Genomic DNA, 17,620 nt, shown 5'->3' with positions numbered 1-17,620 from the left:
ACAAGAGGCTGCACTAGATGGGCCACTGGCCTCATCCAGCAGGCGCTTCTTATATTCCCAAGCACACACAGTTTAACTCCGTTTCTTCTCAATAGCTGCCTATCTTTTTTATATCATCTTTGAACCAATATGCAGCCCCTCTGCAAAATCCTCCTAACCTCTCTGCTTCTTCTGAATGCCCTTTTGCCATCCAGGTGGCCATGCCTTGCGGGTTGGGGCATTAGACACCTCCACCTCCCATTTCCCAGCCTCCCCGATGCCCCAAGGATTTCAGAGCTCTCCTGCTCCTACTGCTGCTCGAGTGGAAAAGGCTGTTCCTGGGCCTCTACAGAAGGAAAAGGCCAACTTGGCTTCATACGTCCCCCTGCTAACACAAGGCTGGGCGGAGATACTGGTGCGGAGACCGACAGGTAGGCCAGGTGAAATGTATGCCTTCACAAATATGTAAAATGGCATGTGTTGGTGCACATGTTTCCATGTTGCTGAGTGTAAAGGGCTTAGGTAAAGGGACCCATGACCATTAGGTCCAGTCGTGGCTGACTATGGGGTGGTGGCGCTCATCTCGCTTCATTTCCCAAGGGAGCCGGTGTACAGTTTCCGGGTCATGTGGCCAGCATGACTAAACTGCTTCTGGCAAACCAGAGCAGCGCACGGAAACGCAGTTTACCTTCCCGCCGGAGCAGTACCTATTTATCTACTTGCACTTTGACGTGCTTTCGAACTGCTAGGTTGGCAGGAGCAGGTACCGAGCAACGGGAGCTCACTCCATCGCAGGGATTCAAACCGCCAACCTTCTGATCAGCAAGTCCTAGGCTCTGTGGTTTAACCCACAGCACCACCCGCGGCTTAATCAGTGTCTTATCCTAGAATCATAGGAATGATGTAACACTGTGTGTTATTATAGGAGTTTTTCAGGAATGTGTCCTAGTTGCAGCCCCTTGTTTATGTTGTGACATGGACAAGCAATGATGTTCCATCAGCCTGGTGCAAAGTGTTTTGTTGTAATGCTAAAAAGCAATTAGCACTTGGAGAGAGCACTTCTTATCATGCCTTGTGGCTCTGGTGTAGGGGACCTCCAGCGTTCCGTGAAAAGTTACCAGGTATTCCCCAACATGAAGTTCAGTTACGGAGCACAAAGTCCTGGGAAAAGCAACTTGCCCATTGCTGTCTGTTTCCCCCCTGCTCTATATGTAGCTGCAGGGAAGTGTGGCACGAGGGGCTGGGGCTGGAGTTCAGTGGTAGAGTACGTGCCAGGCATGCAAACGGCTCCAGGTTTCATCCCCAGCATTCCCTGATCAGAAGCAAGTGACAGAAAAGCCACAGCACAGAGCAGGAGGGGCCCACAGGCTGACCTGGCAAAAGGCAGCTTCTTGTGTTTTTATGTGATTCTTTTAGGGCTGTGCATGGCACCCTCAATCCACTCTGGGACTCTGAATCAGCCCTGATCTGACTCTGGACAGTCTAGGACCAACCTGGACCAGGGGCCTGAATTGATTTGGGGTGGGGGCGGTCAGCCCTAGCATTTAATTAAGGTTTTGAACATGTTGTTGGGAAGGGAACGTGTTGATCAGTGGAAAGGTCAATCCTGCTGGAATCACCAGCGCCTTTCCTGCAGGCTGGGTGAAGCAGATCCGGCAGATGCTGCCTGCCTCCCCTCATCCCCAGGCGATCCAGAGCTCTCTTGGCCTCATTGGGGCAAAGCCTGGGTCAGCCCAGTTTGGGTCCAGGCATTACAGTGGTACCTCATGTTACATACACTTCAGGTTACATAGGTTTCAGGTTACAGATTCCACTAACCCAGAAATAGTACCTCAGGTTAAGAACTTTGCTTCAGGATGAGAACAGAAATCGTGCTCCGGCGGTACAGCAGCAGGAGGCGGCCCCATTAGCTAAAGTGGTGCTTCAGGTTAAGAACAGTTTCAGATTAAGAACGGACCTCTGGAACGAATTAAGTACTTAACCCGAGGTACCACTGTATTTGAATCTGGTGCAGAGCCCCAGTGTCTTCTAGGCAGAGCTCTCCATTCACCTAGGAGGCCAGTGCTGGATGTTTGAGATGTGTTCAACCTGGAATGAGACCCTGAATCCCCTGCAGGACATTTACGAAAGAGGGAAACAAGACTGGGGTCATTAACGGGGATGGGATTTTATTTTATTTTTAATGGGGAAGATTCCCCCCTCTCCAGGCAAAGCTGTGCAAAGGATGGCTTCTCAGTGGCATGTTCTGCTTTGTTCTGCATCTTCACCTTCCCACCACTCCAGGTAACACGAGCTGGCTGATGAGCCTGGAGAACTCCCTGAGCCCCTTTTCCTCGGATATCAACAGCATGCCCCTGCAGGAGCTCTCCAACGCTCTCATGGCGGCCGAGCGCTTCAAGGAGCACCGCGACCCCACCCTGTACAAGTCCCTCTCGGTCCCTTCCTCCACCTTGCCAACGGGGACTGCCAAGCCGTACTTTCTGCAGCGCTCAAACACAGGTGAGGCAGCTCAGTGGCTGGCCCAGGAGAGAGGGTGCGAGGATGAGATGATAGCTAGTCATTCCCAGCCAAAGTGCTTCATGGCAGAGCCACTCTGCTTTAGAAGAACAGGAGGCGCACGGAATTCACCTTCCTAAAAGGAAGTCTTTCATCTAGCCTGAAGCCCAGCCACTGTTACAGCAGGCCATGTGTGGGGCTAGCGGGGGCTGATGGGAAGTGTAGTCCAAAACAGTTGGATTGTTCCAGGTTCGGGACAGCTGCCTTAATCAATTAGGGATAATTCCATAGAAGTTAGATCATGCTTCTTGAATAAATTATGCTGCCTTGGACCACTTGAGCCACATTCACACCATTCATGGAAAGCAGTATGGGGTAAGGTAAAGAACCCCCTGGATGGTTAAGTCCAGTCAAAGGCAACTATGGGGTGTGGCAGTCATCTCGCTTTCAGGCCGTGGGAGACGGTGTTTGTCCACAGCTTTCCGAGTCTTGTGGCCAGCATGACTAAACCGCTTCTGGCACAATGGAACACCGTGACGGAAGCCAGAGGATTCATTGAGGGAATGACTTTTTAAAAAGTGGTATTACATTTCTTTTAATGCATGCTGTGAATGTGGTCTTGCTGAAGAAATGCAGAATAGGAACATAAATACTTAGGGTTGTATCCAATGTTATCCCTATGTGGATTAGACCTATTGAAATTCATCGGCATGACTAAAGTCGGGTTGCCAAACATCTGGATTTTCCTGGATCCCCCCCCCCCCCAAAAAAGCTCAGCAACTTTCCCTTAAAAAGGCTTTTGTGTCTGGATTTTTACTTCTTGAAATATGGCAAACCTAGACTAAAGATTTGTAAATTTCAATGGGTCTGTTCTGAATAACAGTTGGATACAACTCTGAATAATCCGTTTTACTTATGTGTGTATAATTCAGTCATAGAAAGAAGCACACTGCTCATTTCACTAAACACAGCAGAATCTGTGCTTCTGCTGAGGCAGCCTTAGCCAAAGAGTGTTTTGATCAATGCATGTTTCACTCATGAGTCTAGGTCTCCTTCCAGAAGTTGTCAGGGCAGACTGGGTGGAGGACTTCTCTGTTAAAGTTCCCTTGTTCTGAAACAATGGTCTGCAGCAAGAAGGGGGGTTGGAGAATTCCCTTACTGCTCAGGTCTGTGTTTATTTCAAACACAAATGTTCTGTGTCAGAGTAGCTCAGATTCTGTAACCTGGCTAAATTATGCAAATTAGTATGCATGGTTTTCTTTTTCTTTTTGCATAATTTTTTCTGTGATCTTTTTGTGTGCGTAATTTTGTTTCTGCTCATCATGGGGAGAAAGGCACAGATCTGTGCAAGAGCCCTGATAAAACTGGGAATGTTTCCTGCAGTTGCTCTGACTTCAGCCATTGCCCCCACAAGCACATATTCACACAACCACAGGGACTAGAACCTTGTTTCTTTTTATCCTGTAGGCAGCTGCATATCCCGCATCTTTTCCATTCTCCTTTGGAATTGCAGCATTGCGCACAGCTCTGCTGCAGCCCCGCCCACACGAACAGTGTCCCGCCTACTCACCTTCCAGCCCCCCCCCCCCCCCGTTTCTGAGATTTAACCTGTTGCTACCCACTCACTTTCTAGCTAATCTGAATAGCCCCGATGACAGTAAATGAGGCTGCTGGTGGGTTTGTTTCTGTTTTTAGATGGAAATATAGTTAATGCCCAGATTCTAAATATTGTGCACTGTACCACACACTCTTGGCCAACCTGGAAGGCATCAGGTTGGAGAAAACTGCTCTCCCAAATTTTATACCTGTGCAGGACAGATCTCAAGAACAGAGAACATGTATGCCTCCTGGCATTAAACATTGAAATCAATGGCCATGACTCCTGTTGGTAAATTCATTTCAGGGGGTCTACTCTGAGTAGGACTTAGTTGGAGACAACTCTAAATTCAGGTGAATTTATTATTTCGGTCACAGACCAGTTTAAATTCAAGTGTAATTGACAGCATCTAAAGTGCGGTGTAAAAAAAAAAAAGTAGTAGTGTTCAGATGCCCATTTGCCAGGAAATTTTAAGATGCAAGAACCTGGGAGCTGGGAGCTTTTCTTTTTCCTGGTGCTTTAAGGCTGAACCGCTGTAGTGATGGAAGTGCTGGTGGTTTCTCTACCCTCTTTGGGTTGTGTTTAATGTAGGGAAAGGGAGGGTTTGGTCAGTTTCCTGACTTCCTGAACCATACCTGCTTGCATAAGCCGCCTCTTCTTAACCATTCCATTGTCCAGTATTCAGTGTGGGTATCTGGATGTTTCTCCCTCCCTTCTCTCATTTACTGATTTACAAAGCCCAGAACAACTTGGTTCTAGGGATCCTCAGGGACCTCCTGATCCCTTCCACCCCAGCTCAATCACTGAGATCATTGCAGGAGCATCACTGGCCATTTCCCAAGCTGGTGAAGCTCATTTGACAAGGAACTGAACTTTTCGTGCCATTGACCCAGTATTGTGCCTGTGGAGACTGTTCCAGCCTTTAAACACCTGCTGAAAACCTCCCCATTTTGCCAGGCCTTATTTGGGCAGTTCAGAATACGTCTTTCCACAATAGTTAGCTGATTTCTTATTTTAACACACACACGGTTTTATGTACATTTGCTGTACGTTGCTCTGGTTTTTGTTTTATGAAGTAGCGGTATATAAATATTTGTATGAATAAAAATAATAATGCAGGGCAAAGGCCACTGTCAAGTTCTCTGCAAGCCCTTTTGAAGTTCTTGCTCTTTTCATTGAGAATTGCGAAGGAGGACCATCTGCTGCATTGCACCATGTTGGATGGCTCCATCCTCGTTTGGGGCAGGGGTAGGAGGAGGAAACTCTCCCTGTAACACAGCCTTTGGCAATATGGTGCCCACCAGATGTTTGGGACTATAACTCCCATCATTCCCAGCCACCGTGGCTGATCAGTATTCTGGTCTAAAATGGCCGGGTAATAAATTAAAATCATCACCATCATCCCAAGCTATGTTGCAGGGGTCCTCAGCCCCCAAAGGCTCAGCCTTGGCTACACCTCTTCTAAGTGCTCTCACACTTCCCTACCCTGTTATTTTCTCCCATGTATTTTGTTGAAGCTGACTCTCTTTCTGATTATGTGTTAAAACTCGGTGCTTTAATTTTATTTATTTATTTTCTCCATAGAGTCTCTTCCTCTCTCTCTTCCTCTCCTTCCTTTTTGATGTCATTCCTCCCTTGGTTTTCCCTTCACAGTGGCCTCTTTCTCTTCCATGTACCTGACCAGTTCTCAAGAAAAGTTGCACAGGAGCATTTCCTGGGCAGGTATACTTGCATATCTTTAAAGGAAGTTTTTTAAAAAAATAATAACAATAAAAAGAAAAGCAAGAAGGAGGAGGGAGGGGGAGCAAGTATTGACATAAAAAGAAACAAGCACTGTGATTCATAGAGGCTGCCTTTCCTCGTGCTTCCATCCACTCCTTCCATGTTTTATGTCTGTCCCTGATCTCATTGCACTCCAGGGATGAAAATTCCAGTGGGCATAAACAAGTCCAAGCCAGACATGGCCTCGGTTGGTCCATGAAAGCTCCATAATGCCTTGGTTTTGGGGTGGGTGGGGAAGCTCTTTACAGGCAGGCCACCAAACTGTAGGGCAGGGCTGCCCAATGTGGTTGCCCACCAAATGGTGTTGGACGTCCAACTCCTACCAGCCCCAGCCAACGTCACCAACAGCTGGGGGTTATTATACAGTGGTGCCTCGCAAGACGAAATTAATCCGTTCTGTGATTCTCTTCGTCTAGCGGTTTTTTCGTCTTGCGAAGCAAGCCCATTGACAGCTTAGTGGATTAGCGCTATTAGCGGTCTAGCAGCTTATAGCGATCAGCTGAGAAGCGGCTTATCAGCGGAACAGCTGATAAGCGGCTTAGCGCTTAGGGAAAGGGCAGAAAAAAGCGAGGAAAAAACGCGGGAACTCGCAAGATTTTTTCGTCTTGCGAAGCAACCCCATAGAGAAATTCGCTTAGCGAAGCGCCTCCAAAAACGGAAAACCCTTTCGTCTAGCGGGTTTTTCGTCTTGCGAGGCGTTCGTCTTGCGGGGCACCACTGTACCTTTATCCTGGCCTTTGGCACCTGAAATGTTTGTTTACAGGGCCCATCCTATTCCTGTGGTTGTGTTCTGTTTTAACGGTTTCAGATTTTAAATTGTTGTGACCCACGCTGGGACCTGCTGGTGAAGGGCAGGAATTATTATTATTATTATTATTATTATTATTATTATTATTATTATTATTAATATTATTATTATTATTATTATTATTATTATTATTATTATCATCATTTGTTGCATTCTAACATCTGGAGTGGACCACATTGGCTATCTCTGCTATAGAACACAGAAAGAAGGAAAGTTGCAATTCGGGTGCAGCTTAGAAACAGGAAAAACTGAAACTGCCAGTGTTTCTCTACCCCTGCCTTTTGTTCAGTTTTGAGTCTTCCATTTCCACCTCCTAACTCTTTTGTGTGTTGACCCTGCAGCCCAGCCACAGATAATAAGTCTATCAATCAAAATCCTATCTGAATTAAGGCAAGGAGGTTAAGAAATCTTTCAGGGGGTCTGTCTTTCTGTTGCCCACTCACACGAAGGCTGCAATCTAGACATTAGCCTTTGCCAGTCTTGTGCTCCTCAGATGTTTTGGGATTATTAACGCCTAACAGCCCCAGCCAGGATAGCCAAGCTTGCTGGGGCTGATGGGAGCGGTAGCCTGAAGCAGCAGCAGCAACAACAACAGTTACATTTATATATTATCTTTATCTTCCAAGGATCTCAGAGTGGTGTACATGGTTCTCCTCTACCCCATTTCATTCTCACAACAACCCTGTGAGGTAGGTTAGGCTAAGAGATGATGACTGGCCCAAGGTCACCCAGGGAGCTTCATGGCTGAGTGGGGATTCGAACCTTCATGTCTCCAGTCAAAGTCTCAACATTCTAACCAGTACACCACACATCTGGAGGGTACCAGGTTAGCAAAAGCTGCAGTCTAGAGATCCTTTTGGTTCTACGGTGAACAGAAGCAGAAGCACAAAGCTAATCAATGCTGTTTTTGTGCAATGTGCAGAACATTATCCAACCCTCGCTTAAAAACAACAACCACTCAAGTAAAATTCTGAATTGGCATTGCTGCAGGTCACCATTGATTGCTGTGTTTGAAGAGATGCTGTTAAAATGTCCACAGGATCAGGCAGGTGCCTCTCACTTTGAATGAACCTCGCTTTGAACGAATCTTAAAAAACATTGGTTAAAAAACGGCAGCCATTTCACTCTGAAGCATTAGAGGAAACTGGGCAGGGGTCTTCTGGCTTGGACAGTTTAGCAGATCAGCATGTTTGTTTGAGGGGTGTGTGTGTTTTGTGTGTGTTTACAGCTAACTCTTGAATTTCTGCTTTGAAATAACTTTTTTTTATCTTGCAAGCTGCAATCAATACCCCCCCCAAGCTGCTGCAGTGGTGGTCTTGTCTTTCCTTGCTGGTTTTGTTAATTTCATTTGTGTGCCGAAAACTATGTATTTTTTAAGTTTGTTTTTTGGGCTTGTGTGTGGGGGGAAACAATCTCTGCAAGTGCAATTGGCCTCTATTTATTTCTTGTCAGAATCTGCCGTGGTTCTGGAAGAAGGAAGCCCACCGGAGACGGATTTAAAAGATACAGAGTCTCGCCTGGAATCTCAAGAGATTGAAGACTTTGAAGCTGTGTGTCCGGAGCAAGGGCTAAGCGAGGAGAAGTTGGTCAAATGCCCCGGGACGTATAGTCGGGTCAGTAAGCTCCCTTGCTTGATCTTGAGTTAAACCTGTCAAGGAGAACATAATGAGACATTCTTGAACTTTCTTCAGATAAGTATGCCTTTTGTGAGTGAGTGTGCACACATGCATGGGGTGTAGGTTTAGCTGTTATTGTCAAAGAGGAGTGTAGTTTCCCTGAATCACAGAGTTGGAAGGGATACCGGTGGTCATCTAGTCCAACCCGCTACAATGCAAAAACCTTTTTGCCTAATGTGGGGCTTGAACTGAGGACCCTGAGCTTAAGAGTTTCAGATTCATATGCAACATTCTTGACCCAACAAGGTCTCCTCCAAGCGGTGTTCATTTCCTTGTTTATTGGACCAAATTCACAGAAAAATCTATGCGGTTTACATAAAAGAATATACACACACGTGTTGACAGAACTTTAAAACACATGTATGGGCTGGCTTGGACTGATGGGCTGTAGCCCAAAGCAAGAAGAGGCTTTGGCTGAGGCTGCAGTCGAGCTTTCAGGGAAATTTTGATTCTTCTCTTCATGATCATTATCAGCAGCAGCTTATAGCTGAGAGACTTTGGGGTTGTATCCATTGTTGTACAAGTGGAATTCCGTTTGCACAGCAGGACCTCCTCTTCTCCTCTCTCCCATTCCCCACCCCCAATGCTCCAGAGGGGAAGGCTTTTGCACAGTAACATAGGAAAATGCCTTATACTGAGTCAGACCATTGGTCCATCTAGCTTGGTATTGTCTACACTGACTGGCAGCAGCTCTTCAAGGTTTCAGACTAGGTCCTTGCAGCCCTCCCTAGAGATGCCACTGATGCTTGAACCTGGGACCTTCTGCAGGCAATGCAGATGCTCTGCCACTGAGCCCACAGCCCTTCCATGAGCAGAACAGCATGTTGGTTGCAATCCTGTGATTAGAGCAGTTATGCCCTTGGGCCCTTCTGTGTTGCTAAACTCCCATCAGCCCCATCAGCCAGTGTCCAAGGATAATGGGAGTTGTAGTTCAGCAATACCTGGAGGGCCCAAGGTATTTCTGTATTAGAGCTTGGCAGCTGGTGGCCTTCAGTTGCCAAACCTCCCTCTGTCTGTCCCTTTTTTTACTGGGCTGCTTGGGAAATGGAAACAGGGTTGAGGGTGGTCATCCCCTCTCCTCTACCCAGGGTGCGTTCTTCTCCACATACTTCATGGGGTCATCTGGTCCAACCCCATGAGATGCAGGAATCTCAGCCGAAGCATCCATGGCAGGTGGCCATCCAACCTCTGCTTGAAAACCTCCAAAGAAGGAGAGTCCACAAGCTCCCGAGGGAGACCATTCCAATTTCAAACAGCTCTTGCTGTCAGAACACTTCCTGGTGTTTAGCTGGAATCTCCTTTCTTGTAACTTGAATCCTGCACAAAAGGTCTAGCTTCCCAGTGCCTGCTTGGCCAGATGGGTTGCTGTCAAGGGTCATCTTCTCTCAAGTTATCTTTCAGTGACCACCTCTTCTCCTTCCTTCTCCCCTTCCTCCACCCCTGGCTTTGTAGTCCTCGTCGACATCCAGTCAAGAAGAGAAAATTCTGAAACCAGATGATTTGGCCCCCATGGGCATCCCCATCGAAAGAGCCCGGAACTTGGAAGACAGCCGTGAGTTTGAGGCACTCTCTTTCCAGCCTTCCCAGCCCCTCAGCAAGTCCAGTTCCTCTCCGGAGCTTCAGACCCTCCAGGAAGTCCTCAAGGACACCGGCAGCGAAGATCCGCCGGGGAAGCTGAGCAGTGACGGGAAGTCCAAGTCTCAGTCGGGACACTTGGAAGGGGAGGCAGCCGGGAGCTGGCTAGGCAGAGGGGAAGATGACCGCCCCCTTGGGGCGCCCAGGGTGGGATGCAGTGCCCCTGTCTCTTCTCCGCGCTCCCCAACGGGCCACCGCCCCCGAGGGTACACGATCTCTGATTCAGCGCCCTCAAGGAGGGGCAAGAGGATTGAGAGGGACCCCTTCAAGGGCCGCGCAACAGCTTCCAACGCGGAGAAAGTGCCAGGAATCAACCCAAGGTGAGTGAATTGTGCATGTGAAGAGGCTGCATCAGACAAGGGAGTGTTCTTTCATTTTTCTTTCTGACCACATCAAAGACAGATTTGGTGTCCAGATCAGTGGGTCTCAAACATTTTCGGGCTTCCACCTCCTTGGACATATAAACGAAAACCCTAGTGCCCCCTACCCTCAGGGGCGTAGTATGTTGGGGAGGTGGGGCTTAAGGGGCCATGACCCCAGGCATGTTTTTCTAAGGGGGCGTGACCAGGCACCCCCATGATGGGTTCCCTCATCAGAGCCTGGCTCCAGTGCACAAGAGAGCTGCAGAGACTAGCAGCTTCCTTGTGCCCAACACCACCAGCCACAACTCCATTCCCGGGTCAAAGCTGAGCCGGGGACAGAGAGAGGAGAGTGACTGCAAGGTATTAAGCAACCTGCTTCTCAGTGTCCTGGGAGCGTTTGGCTAGCTAGTGTCTGAAGCAGAAGGCTGGCATTGATGGGCCTTTACACCTGATCCCACCACATCGTGTCTGAATTTGTCCAGTTGCTTTTGGAGGGGCTCACTTGTATACTTGGCTATTGCTGTTTGTGGAGAGTTCTACATGCTAAGATTGACCGAAACCTTTAGAGATAATAGAATTAAATCTATTTTAATGTTTTCTCCTTAGCTTTGTGTTCCTGCAGTTGTATCACTCTCCTTTCTTTGGTGATGAATCCAACAAGCCCCTCCTGTTGCCGAATGAGGTAGGTTTGAGCATGTCATTTAAAATATTATAAATAGTAGGGGCTGCTGCCCCTGCTTGCTCTGTTTGCCAACCCCACGTACCCTCTAACCCCTTTGCTAACCCCCATACCTGGGCAGCCCCTCCTCCCTTTTCATAAAAGATGCCAAGGTGGCTTTGACCATGCTTGCCGTTCTAAAGCTTTCCTCATTTTTTTTTTTTATTCTTAGACGTTTGAGAGATCAGTTCAGCTGCTGGATCAGATCCCCCCCTACGATACCCACAAGATTGCAGTACTATATGTTGGGGAAGGGCAGGTAAGGGCCGTGGGCATCAGCTTCCTGGAATTTTTTGGGCAGAAGGCGCTCAGGGATAAGCTGTTCCCTTCAGGAAACTCTTCCCTTCTGCTGCCTGCGAAGTTTGGGGGACCCTGGGTGCAAAAAGGCCTCCTCAGTGGTGGCCCCCTCATCTCTGGAATGGCCTCCCCTCTAAGGTGCATCAGGCACTGAGATTGTTAGGAGGTGAAGATGCATCACTTTGCCCAAATCTTTGGGAGGGAGGTGAGCATTATTATAAGCCCCTTGGTTTGAAATGTTCCTCTTGCCCACTTCATTAAATTATTTGGTGTTGGTTATTTTAATCATTCTTATGCATATGTGATTTTTTATTTTATTGTATTCTGCTTTAATCATGTTAGTATATTTTGCCCTGAGACTATTTGCTGAAGGATGGATTAAAAATACTGTAAATATGTCTTCTAAAAGTCGGATAGTTGTTTATTTCCTTGACATCTGACAGGAGGGCGTTCCACAGGGCGCTACTACCAAGAAGGCCCTCTGCCTGGTTCCCTGTAACCTCATTTCTTGCAGTGAGAGAACCGCCAGAACCACATGGTAAAATGGCCTCGCAGAGGATCCATTTTGTAGAGGGACAAAAGAAGCTTCCTTACATGGAGTCAGACCCTTGGTCTGCCTAGCTCAGCATTGCCTTTGTCGGGGTGTTTCCCAGCCCTAACTAGAGTTGCCATTGGGGGATTCAACCTGGGCCAGCCTCCTGCATGCAAATCAGATGCTCTACCACTGAGCTAAGGCCCTTCCACATCCTAAAAAGGCCCCAGGTTTTTCTCTAGGTAAAATAATGTGGAGCCCTTGAGCCTGTTGTCCACACAGCTGCTCTCGTGGTTTTGTCTCCACCCCAGAGCAATAACGAGCTCGCCATCCTTTCCAACGAGCACGGCTCCTACAGGTACACAGAGTTCCTGACCGGCTTGGGAACGCTCATTGAGCTAAAAGACTGCCAGCCAGACAAGATTTACCTTGGTGGCTTGGATGTGTGCGGGGAGGACGGGCTGTTTACCTACTGCTGGCACGATGACATCATGCAAGGTAGGCCTGAATGAGGGAGTGTCTGTGTGTTGAGGCTGGGTAGCCTTTGTGCCCTTATTCTTTCAGAGATAGCGCTTCCCACTTTGCGGAGGGCTCTCTCAGAATTGGCCCAATGCAATTTGAAACCTCGTTTGTGCAGTGTGTAAGTTGAATGCCTCCCACTATGAAGAATAGCGGGCCTGAGGGTGCCTTTAAGGGCAGCAGAGAGGGCAGTTGATGGGTTTGCCCCAGGGGGCAACACTCCCCCCCCCAGGTCTCCTGTGTAAGCCCCATTGAGGCTTCCCCCCCTTTAAAAAAAAAAACAACTTTCAGCATGGCTGCTCATACACTAAACAGACCTTCAACTGGGTGTTTTGGGATTGCAGCTCCCATCAGGACAGCTGTGCTCCCTTCTGCCCTGGCTGGGTCTGGTGGGAGTTCTCATCCAAAACATCTGGAGGTCACCAGGTCGGGGAAGGCTGGTCTAACATATCAAACGTTTCCTCCTCATGTGGCTTGAGACTCTGAACTGCATGTAGCCTTCCCTCCCTCCTTAGCCATTTTCCACATTGCGACTTTGATGCCCACCAAAGACCTGGACAAGTACCGCTGCGACAAGAAACGTCATCTGGGGAACGACTTTGTGTCCATCATTTACAACAATTCAGGGGAAGACTTCAAGCTGGGAACCATCAAGGTAAGGAAATGTGCCTCTGCTGAGTGGCTTGGGCTTGACAGATGGCCAGTTTGGTTCTGGGATGGATTTTTCCGCCCGGAGATCATGTGGGGGATAGGAGCAAGGTTTTCCTGCAAGAATCACAGCTCTCTGATAAATGCCATGTCTCCTGTTCCCAAACTGAGAGGATCCAGGTGTGCCCAAAGCCCCTTTGCCCTCACATCCATGAGCCTCGAGCTTGGCTTGTGTCTGAGGAAACTGCTCCATTGTTTGGCACCGGACGAGACGGCCAGACTCTTCCTACTTTTTAAACTCCTTCCTTTCCGTTCCCAACTGCCAGTCGCTACACATCTCAGTCTTAACTGGGAACATCTGAGAACCTCAGTATCCCTCGACCTGGAAACTAAACTCTGCCTGCAGGCTGTAGGGTTTTCCTTCAGGAATAGCAAAGTGTATTCTGTAATGAGCTTTTCACAGTAAACTGACTTGGGCTGATTAGGGGAATGAAAGCTGTTAAGGCCCAAACCTTTCAGCCTGATGGAACTCAAGACAGGCTTGCTTTGTCCCACCCTTACTAAGGTGGCTGCAAGGGAAGAGAGAGTTCCCATGCCTGTAAGAGACGTCTTAGGCCTGGGCATTGCCCCTGCACCTCGCTGGCTCTCTCCCCGCCATACACCCTCATGTTCTTCCCTCTCCAGGGCCAATTCAACTTTGTGCACGTCATCATCAAGCCTCTGGATTACAACTGTAACCTGCTCACTCTGCAGTGCAGGAAAGGTAGGCCCAGGCCCCTCTCTTCTTTTTACCACCAGAGTTCGTGAAGGGTGTTACCTCCAGAGATTTCCACTGGCCTGGCAATCTCAGAGCCTTGGGAAAGATTTTAGCTTATGTCTTGGATGCGCAAGGGAGGAAACAGGATATACAATTTCAGAAATAAAATTCTTAATGTTAATTTTAATTTTTTGGCTTTTATGCCTGGACATCTAAAAGCCACTTTTTCAGAGGTGTAGAGAGAAAAAGGTGTAAAGAGACAAGTTTGTGGAAATGATGACGCAATCTCTTACCTGACAGAATGCCTGGTTTTAATAATTATTTCAACTGTGTGATGTATTTTATTCTGTTTTATGTATTTTGTTTCCTGCAATGGCTTCGGCTAAACAAACAAATAATATTCATACAATTTGTACAGTTATGGACTGAGGATGCTGCAGTCTCCCTCTCTTTCTCTCTCTGGTCTGTAGATATGGAAGGGCTTATCGACACCAGTGTGATGAAGATCGTTTCAGATAAAAACTTGGCTTTTGTCGCCCGCCAGATGGCTCTGCACGCCAACGTGAGTGCTCTTGTGGGAGCTGGTAACAGATCATCTTTCATTTGAACTTGGCAACTCAGCCTTTGGCATCCTGTTGCTCTCCAGCTGCTTTGGGCTACAGATCCCCTTGACCAGAGCCAGCACAGTCGCAGGAAGCCGGGGCTGATGAGAGTCCAAAAGGCCTGGAGGGAATCTGGTTGGCAAAGGTCCTGTCTCTCCAGCCTTGCTGGCTGATGGGAGCCATCTTCCAAAATGGCTTGGAGGGGGCGCCAAGTTGACAACTGACTGCTGCACTTGGATGGCGTCTTAAACCAGCCTGCCTGAGTTGACCCTCCTCTTTGCTTCCCACTGTTTCCCTTAGATGGCTTCTCAGGTCCATCACAGCCGCTCCAACCCCACAGACACGTACCCGTCTAAGTGGATTGCCCGCCTCCGGCACATCAAGAGGCTCCGGCACAGGGTAACACGGCCTTTGCTCTCTCTTAGTGTTTTCCCTCGAGTTTCTTTTTCTTGTGGCATGTGACTCTTTCCCCTCTAACTTTAACACACACACACCCCATCCCCAATACAGGGGTAATAATCACAGAATTGTAGAGTTGGAAGGGACCCAGGGGTCATCTAGTCTAACGCCCTGCAATGCAGGAAACGTTTTGCCCAACGTGGGGCTCAAACCCCTGACCCTGAGATTAAGACTCTCATGCTCTGTCAACTGAGCTTTCCTAGGAGTTGTTTGGAAAATACCAGCTGGTCTCTTTGTAATAATAATAATAGGTAAAGGTAAAGGTACCCCTGCCCGTAGGGGCCAGTCGTGTCCGACTCTAGGGTTGCATGCTCATCTCGCTCTAGAGGCCGTGAGCCGGCGCCGTCCGAAGACACTTCCAGGTCACGTGGCCAGCGTGACGAAGCTGCAGCTGGCGAGCCAGCACCAGTGCAGCACACAGAAATGCCGTTTACCTTCCCGCTATAAAGCGGTACCTATTTATCTACTTGCACTTAAGAGTGCTTTCAAACTGCTAGGTGGGCAGGACTGGGACCAAACGACAGGAGCTCACCCCGCTGCGGGGATTCGAACCGCCGACCATACGATCGGCAAGTCCTAGGCACTGAGGTTTTACCCACAGCGCCACCTGCGTCCCAATAATAATAATAATAATAATAATAATAATAATAATAATAAATTTTATTTATACCCCGCCCTCCCCAGCCAAGGCCGGGCTCAGGGCGGCTAACAACCAATAATAAAAACAAGTTGAATGAATACAACTTAAAAACAAGATTAAAATACAATATTAAAACATTAAAATGCAGCCTCATCACAGGAGGAAAAAGGAAAAAAGAAAGAGGGGGAGGGAATCAAATTAACTCCAAGCCAAAGGCCAGGCGGAACAACTCTAGTCTTACAGGCCCTGCGGAAAGAAATCAGATCCTGCGGGGCCCTGGTCTTATGAGACAGAGCGTTCCACCAGGCCGGAGCCAGAGTTGAAAAAGCCCTGGTTCTGGTTGAAGCCAATCTAACTTCCTTAGTGCCTGGGACCTCTAGGGTGTTGTTATTTATGGACCTTAAGGTCCTCCATGGGGCATACCAGGAGAGGCAGTCCCGTAGGTACGATGGTCTTAGGCCCTGTAAAGACTTCTGAAAGCACTGAAAATAAAAGGGTTGGGGTTTTTTTGAAGGACTTGAAATACGTTCTCTACTTTCCCTTCTTTCAGATCAGAGAAGAGACTCAGTACCAGGCTTCTGGTTTCCCCAGCATGCACCCTCCCGCCCCAGCCAAAGTGTCTGCCCACCTTCCTCAGGACCCGGCTCCCACCTACGAAACGGGACAGAGGAAGCGCCTCATCTCCTCGGTGGACGACTTCACGGAGTTTGTGTAGCGTCGGAACGTGTCCTGCATCAACTTGTCCGGTGGGCAAAGCCTTCTTGTTTCCCCCACCCATCCAGCTGCTGCGGAGAGGAGATTCCACGTTGGTGACACTTGGAGACGGGTTTCCCCGATCCAGGACACACCACTGCCGCTCTGGTGGCTCATGCTCCCCTTGAAAGCTGCTGGTCCACAGTCTTGTCAGGCTGCCATTCTCCAGAGAGGAAGGTGGAGGTGTCTTGGATTGCCATTGCTGTCGTGCGTTTTTTAAATTAACATTTTGAGGATGCGTTGCTATGAGTGAATGGAGGCAGATCTAAGACACAAAAGACGCTCGTTGAAGGGATGGAAGAAAAGGTGTCTCAGTAGCCTGACATGAACTCCCCAGCAGCGCCATGAATGTTCCTGGCTGGATGAGTCCCAGGCCCCAGTGTGCATGCGTTTTTGCCTCCAGCTCATGGTGAGGAGGCCTGGGGGTTAGTGAATTCGTTTTTCTTTTCCCAGAGGATAATGGCGGTGTGGATTTTGCTGCTGGCGAGTGGTCTTTCCTGAACAGTTGTTCTTTGCAGCAGGTCAAGATGCCAAACACTGAGCTTGTGCACAAACAATTTGGCCATGCCCAGAGTCAAGAGACACTTTGGGCTGGTTTCGCTCAAATCTATCCGCTGCATAGTTGGGGAGGGAAGAGGAGCACGTTGGCCTTGAAAAAGGAGATCCCTGGCGTTTCCTTTTTAAATTGTCCCTTGCTGGAAGAAATTTAACCTCTTCCTTTCCTTTGCTGGGACGAGCTTTTATTGTCATTGAGGCCGTGGGCTGTGTCGGCCTTTGCCAAACTGGCACCCTCCAGTTGTTCTGGATTGCAACTCCCTCTAGCCCCCCCCCCCAGCCAAAGTGTGCTGTGAGTTGTAGTCCAAAACATCTCCAAGGCTTTCTGGTCATTGCTTAGAGGAAGACCAGCCTTCCCCATCCTGGTGCCCTCTAGATGGCCACTGCGGTCGGGCTGATGTTACAGTCCAGCGACACCTGGAAGATGCCAGGTTGAGGAAGTCTGACCTGGGCGCCACTTGAGTTGCGGCGGTGCTGCAGTAGAAGAAGCGTGGGAGTTTGCTCTGTGGGATGTTCTGCTGACTTTTGCTGCCATCCTTCTGTGGTCGCTGGCGCTCCCTTCAAGACTGCAGGCGGGCTTTCACAGGACTAAACCCAAGGGCCAGCAATGATGTGAGGGTTTGATTTGTAGCTAGTCTTCCTTGGAAATAGCAAATGGTACAGAAGGTAAAGCCTTCCTTTACTGGGATTTTAAAAGGGGGGGTCACGTAAAGATGACTGGATGTCACTTTCCTTTGTATCCATCTTGTTTGGCAAACGTCTTACAACACACTTAATGAAATAAAGTGTTTCTTTGACAACCAGA

General features: G+C 48.5%; 1 protein-coding gene across 9 annotated transcripts in view; it reads left to right on the top strand.

Moving 5' to 3' along the window:
* TSC2 (TSC complex subunit 2) overlaps nucleotides 1–17,620 on the top strand; it is a 47,651-nt gene extending 30,031 nt beyond the window's left edge. For 6 of the 9 annotated variants that reach the window (XM_083712038.1, XM_083712035.1, XM_083712034.1 and 3 more), the window contains 13 exons: nucleotides 195–410; nucleotides 2,263–2,478; nucleotides 5,726–5,794; nucleotides 8,115–8,275; nucleotides 9,791–10,293; nucleotides 10,942–11,017; nucleotides 11,226–11,312; nucleotides 12,194–12,380; nucleotides 12,917–13,056; nucleotides 13,734–13,812; nucleotides 14,277–14,368; nucleotides 14,709–14,807; nucleotides 16,058–17,620. In XM_083712038.1, the coding sequence (XP_083568164.1) occupies nucleotides 195–410; nucleotides 2,263–2,478; nucleotides 5,726–5,794; nucleotides 8,115–8,275; nucleotides 9,791–10,293; nucleotides 10,942–11,017; nucleotides 11,226–11,312; nucleotides 12,194–12,380; nucleotides 12,917–13,056; nucleotides 13,734–13,812; nucleotides 14,277–14,368; nucleotides 14,709–14,807; nucleotides 16,058–16,222 (2,090 nt within the window). In that variant the 3' untranslated portion in view covers nucleotides 16,223–17,620. The remainder of the gene's footprint in view (nucleotides 1–194; nucleotides 411–2,262; nucleotides 2,479–5,725; nucleotides 5,795–8,114; nucleotides 8,276–9,790; nucleotides 10,294–10,941; nucleotides 11,018–11,225; nucleotides 11,313–12,193; nucleotides 12,381–12,916; nucleotides 13,057–13,733; nucleotides 13,813–14,276; nucleotides 14,369–14,708; nucleotides 14,808–16,057) is intronic. The other 3 variants (XM_083712039.1, XM_083712037.1, XM_083712036.1) reach the window with 1 other exon arrangement.

This window comes from Podarcis gaigeae (genome assembly GCF_964106915.1).
Source record: "Podarcis gaigeae genome assembly, chromosome: 14".
NCBI classification, from domain to species: Eukaryota; Metazoa; Chordata; class Lepidosauria; order Squamata; family Lacertidae; genus Podarcis; species Podarcis gaigeae.
The sequence above is the reverse complement of the archived record's forward strand: the minus strand, read 5'-3'. Positions and strand labels throughout refer to the sequence as shown.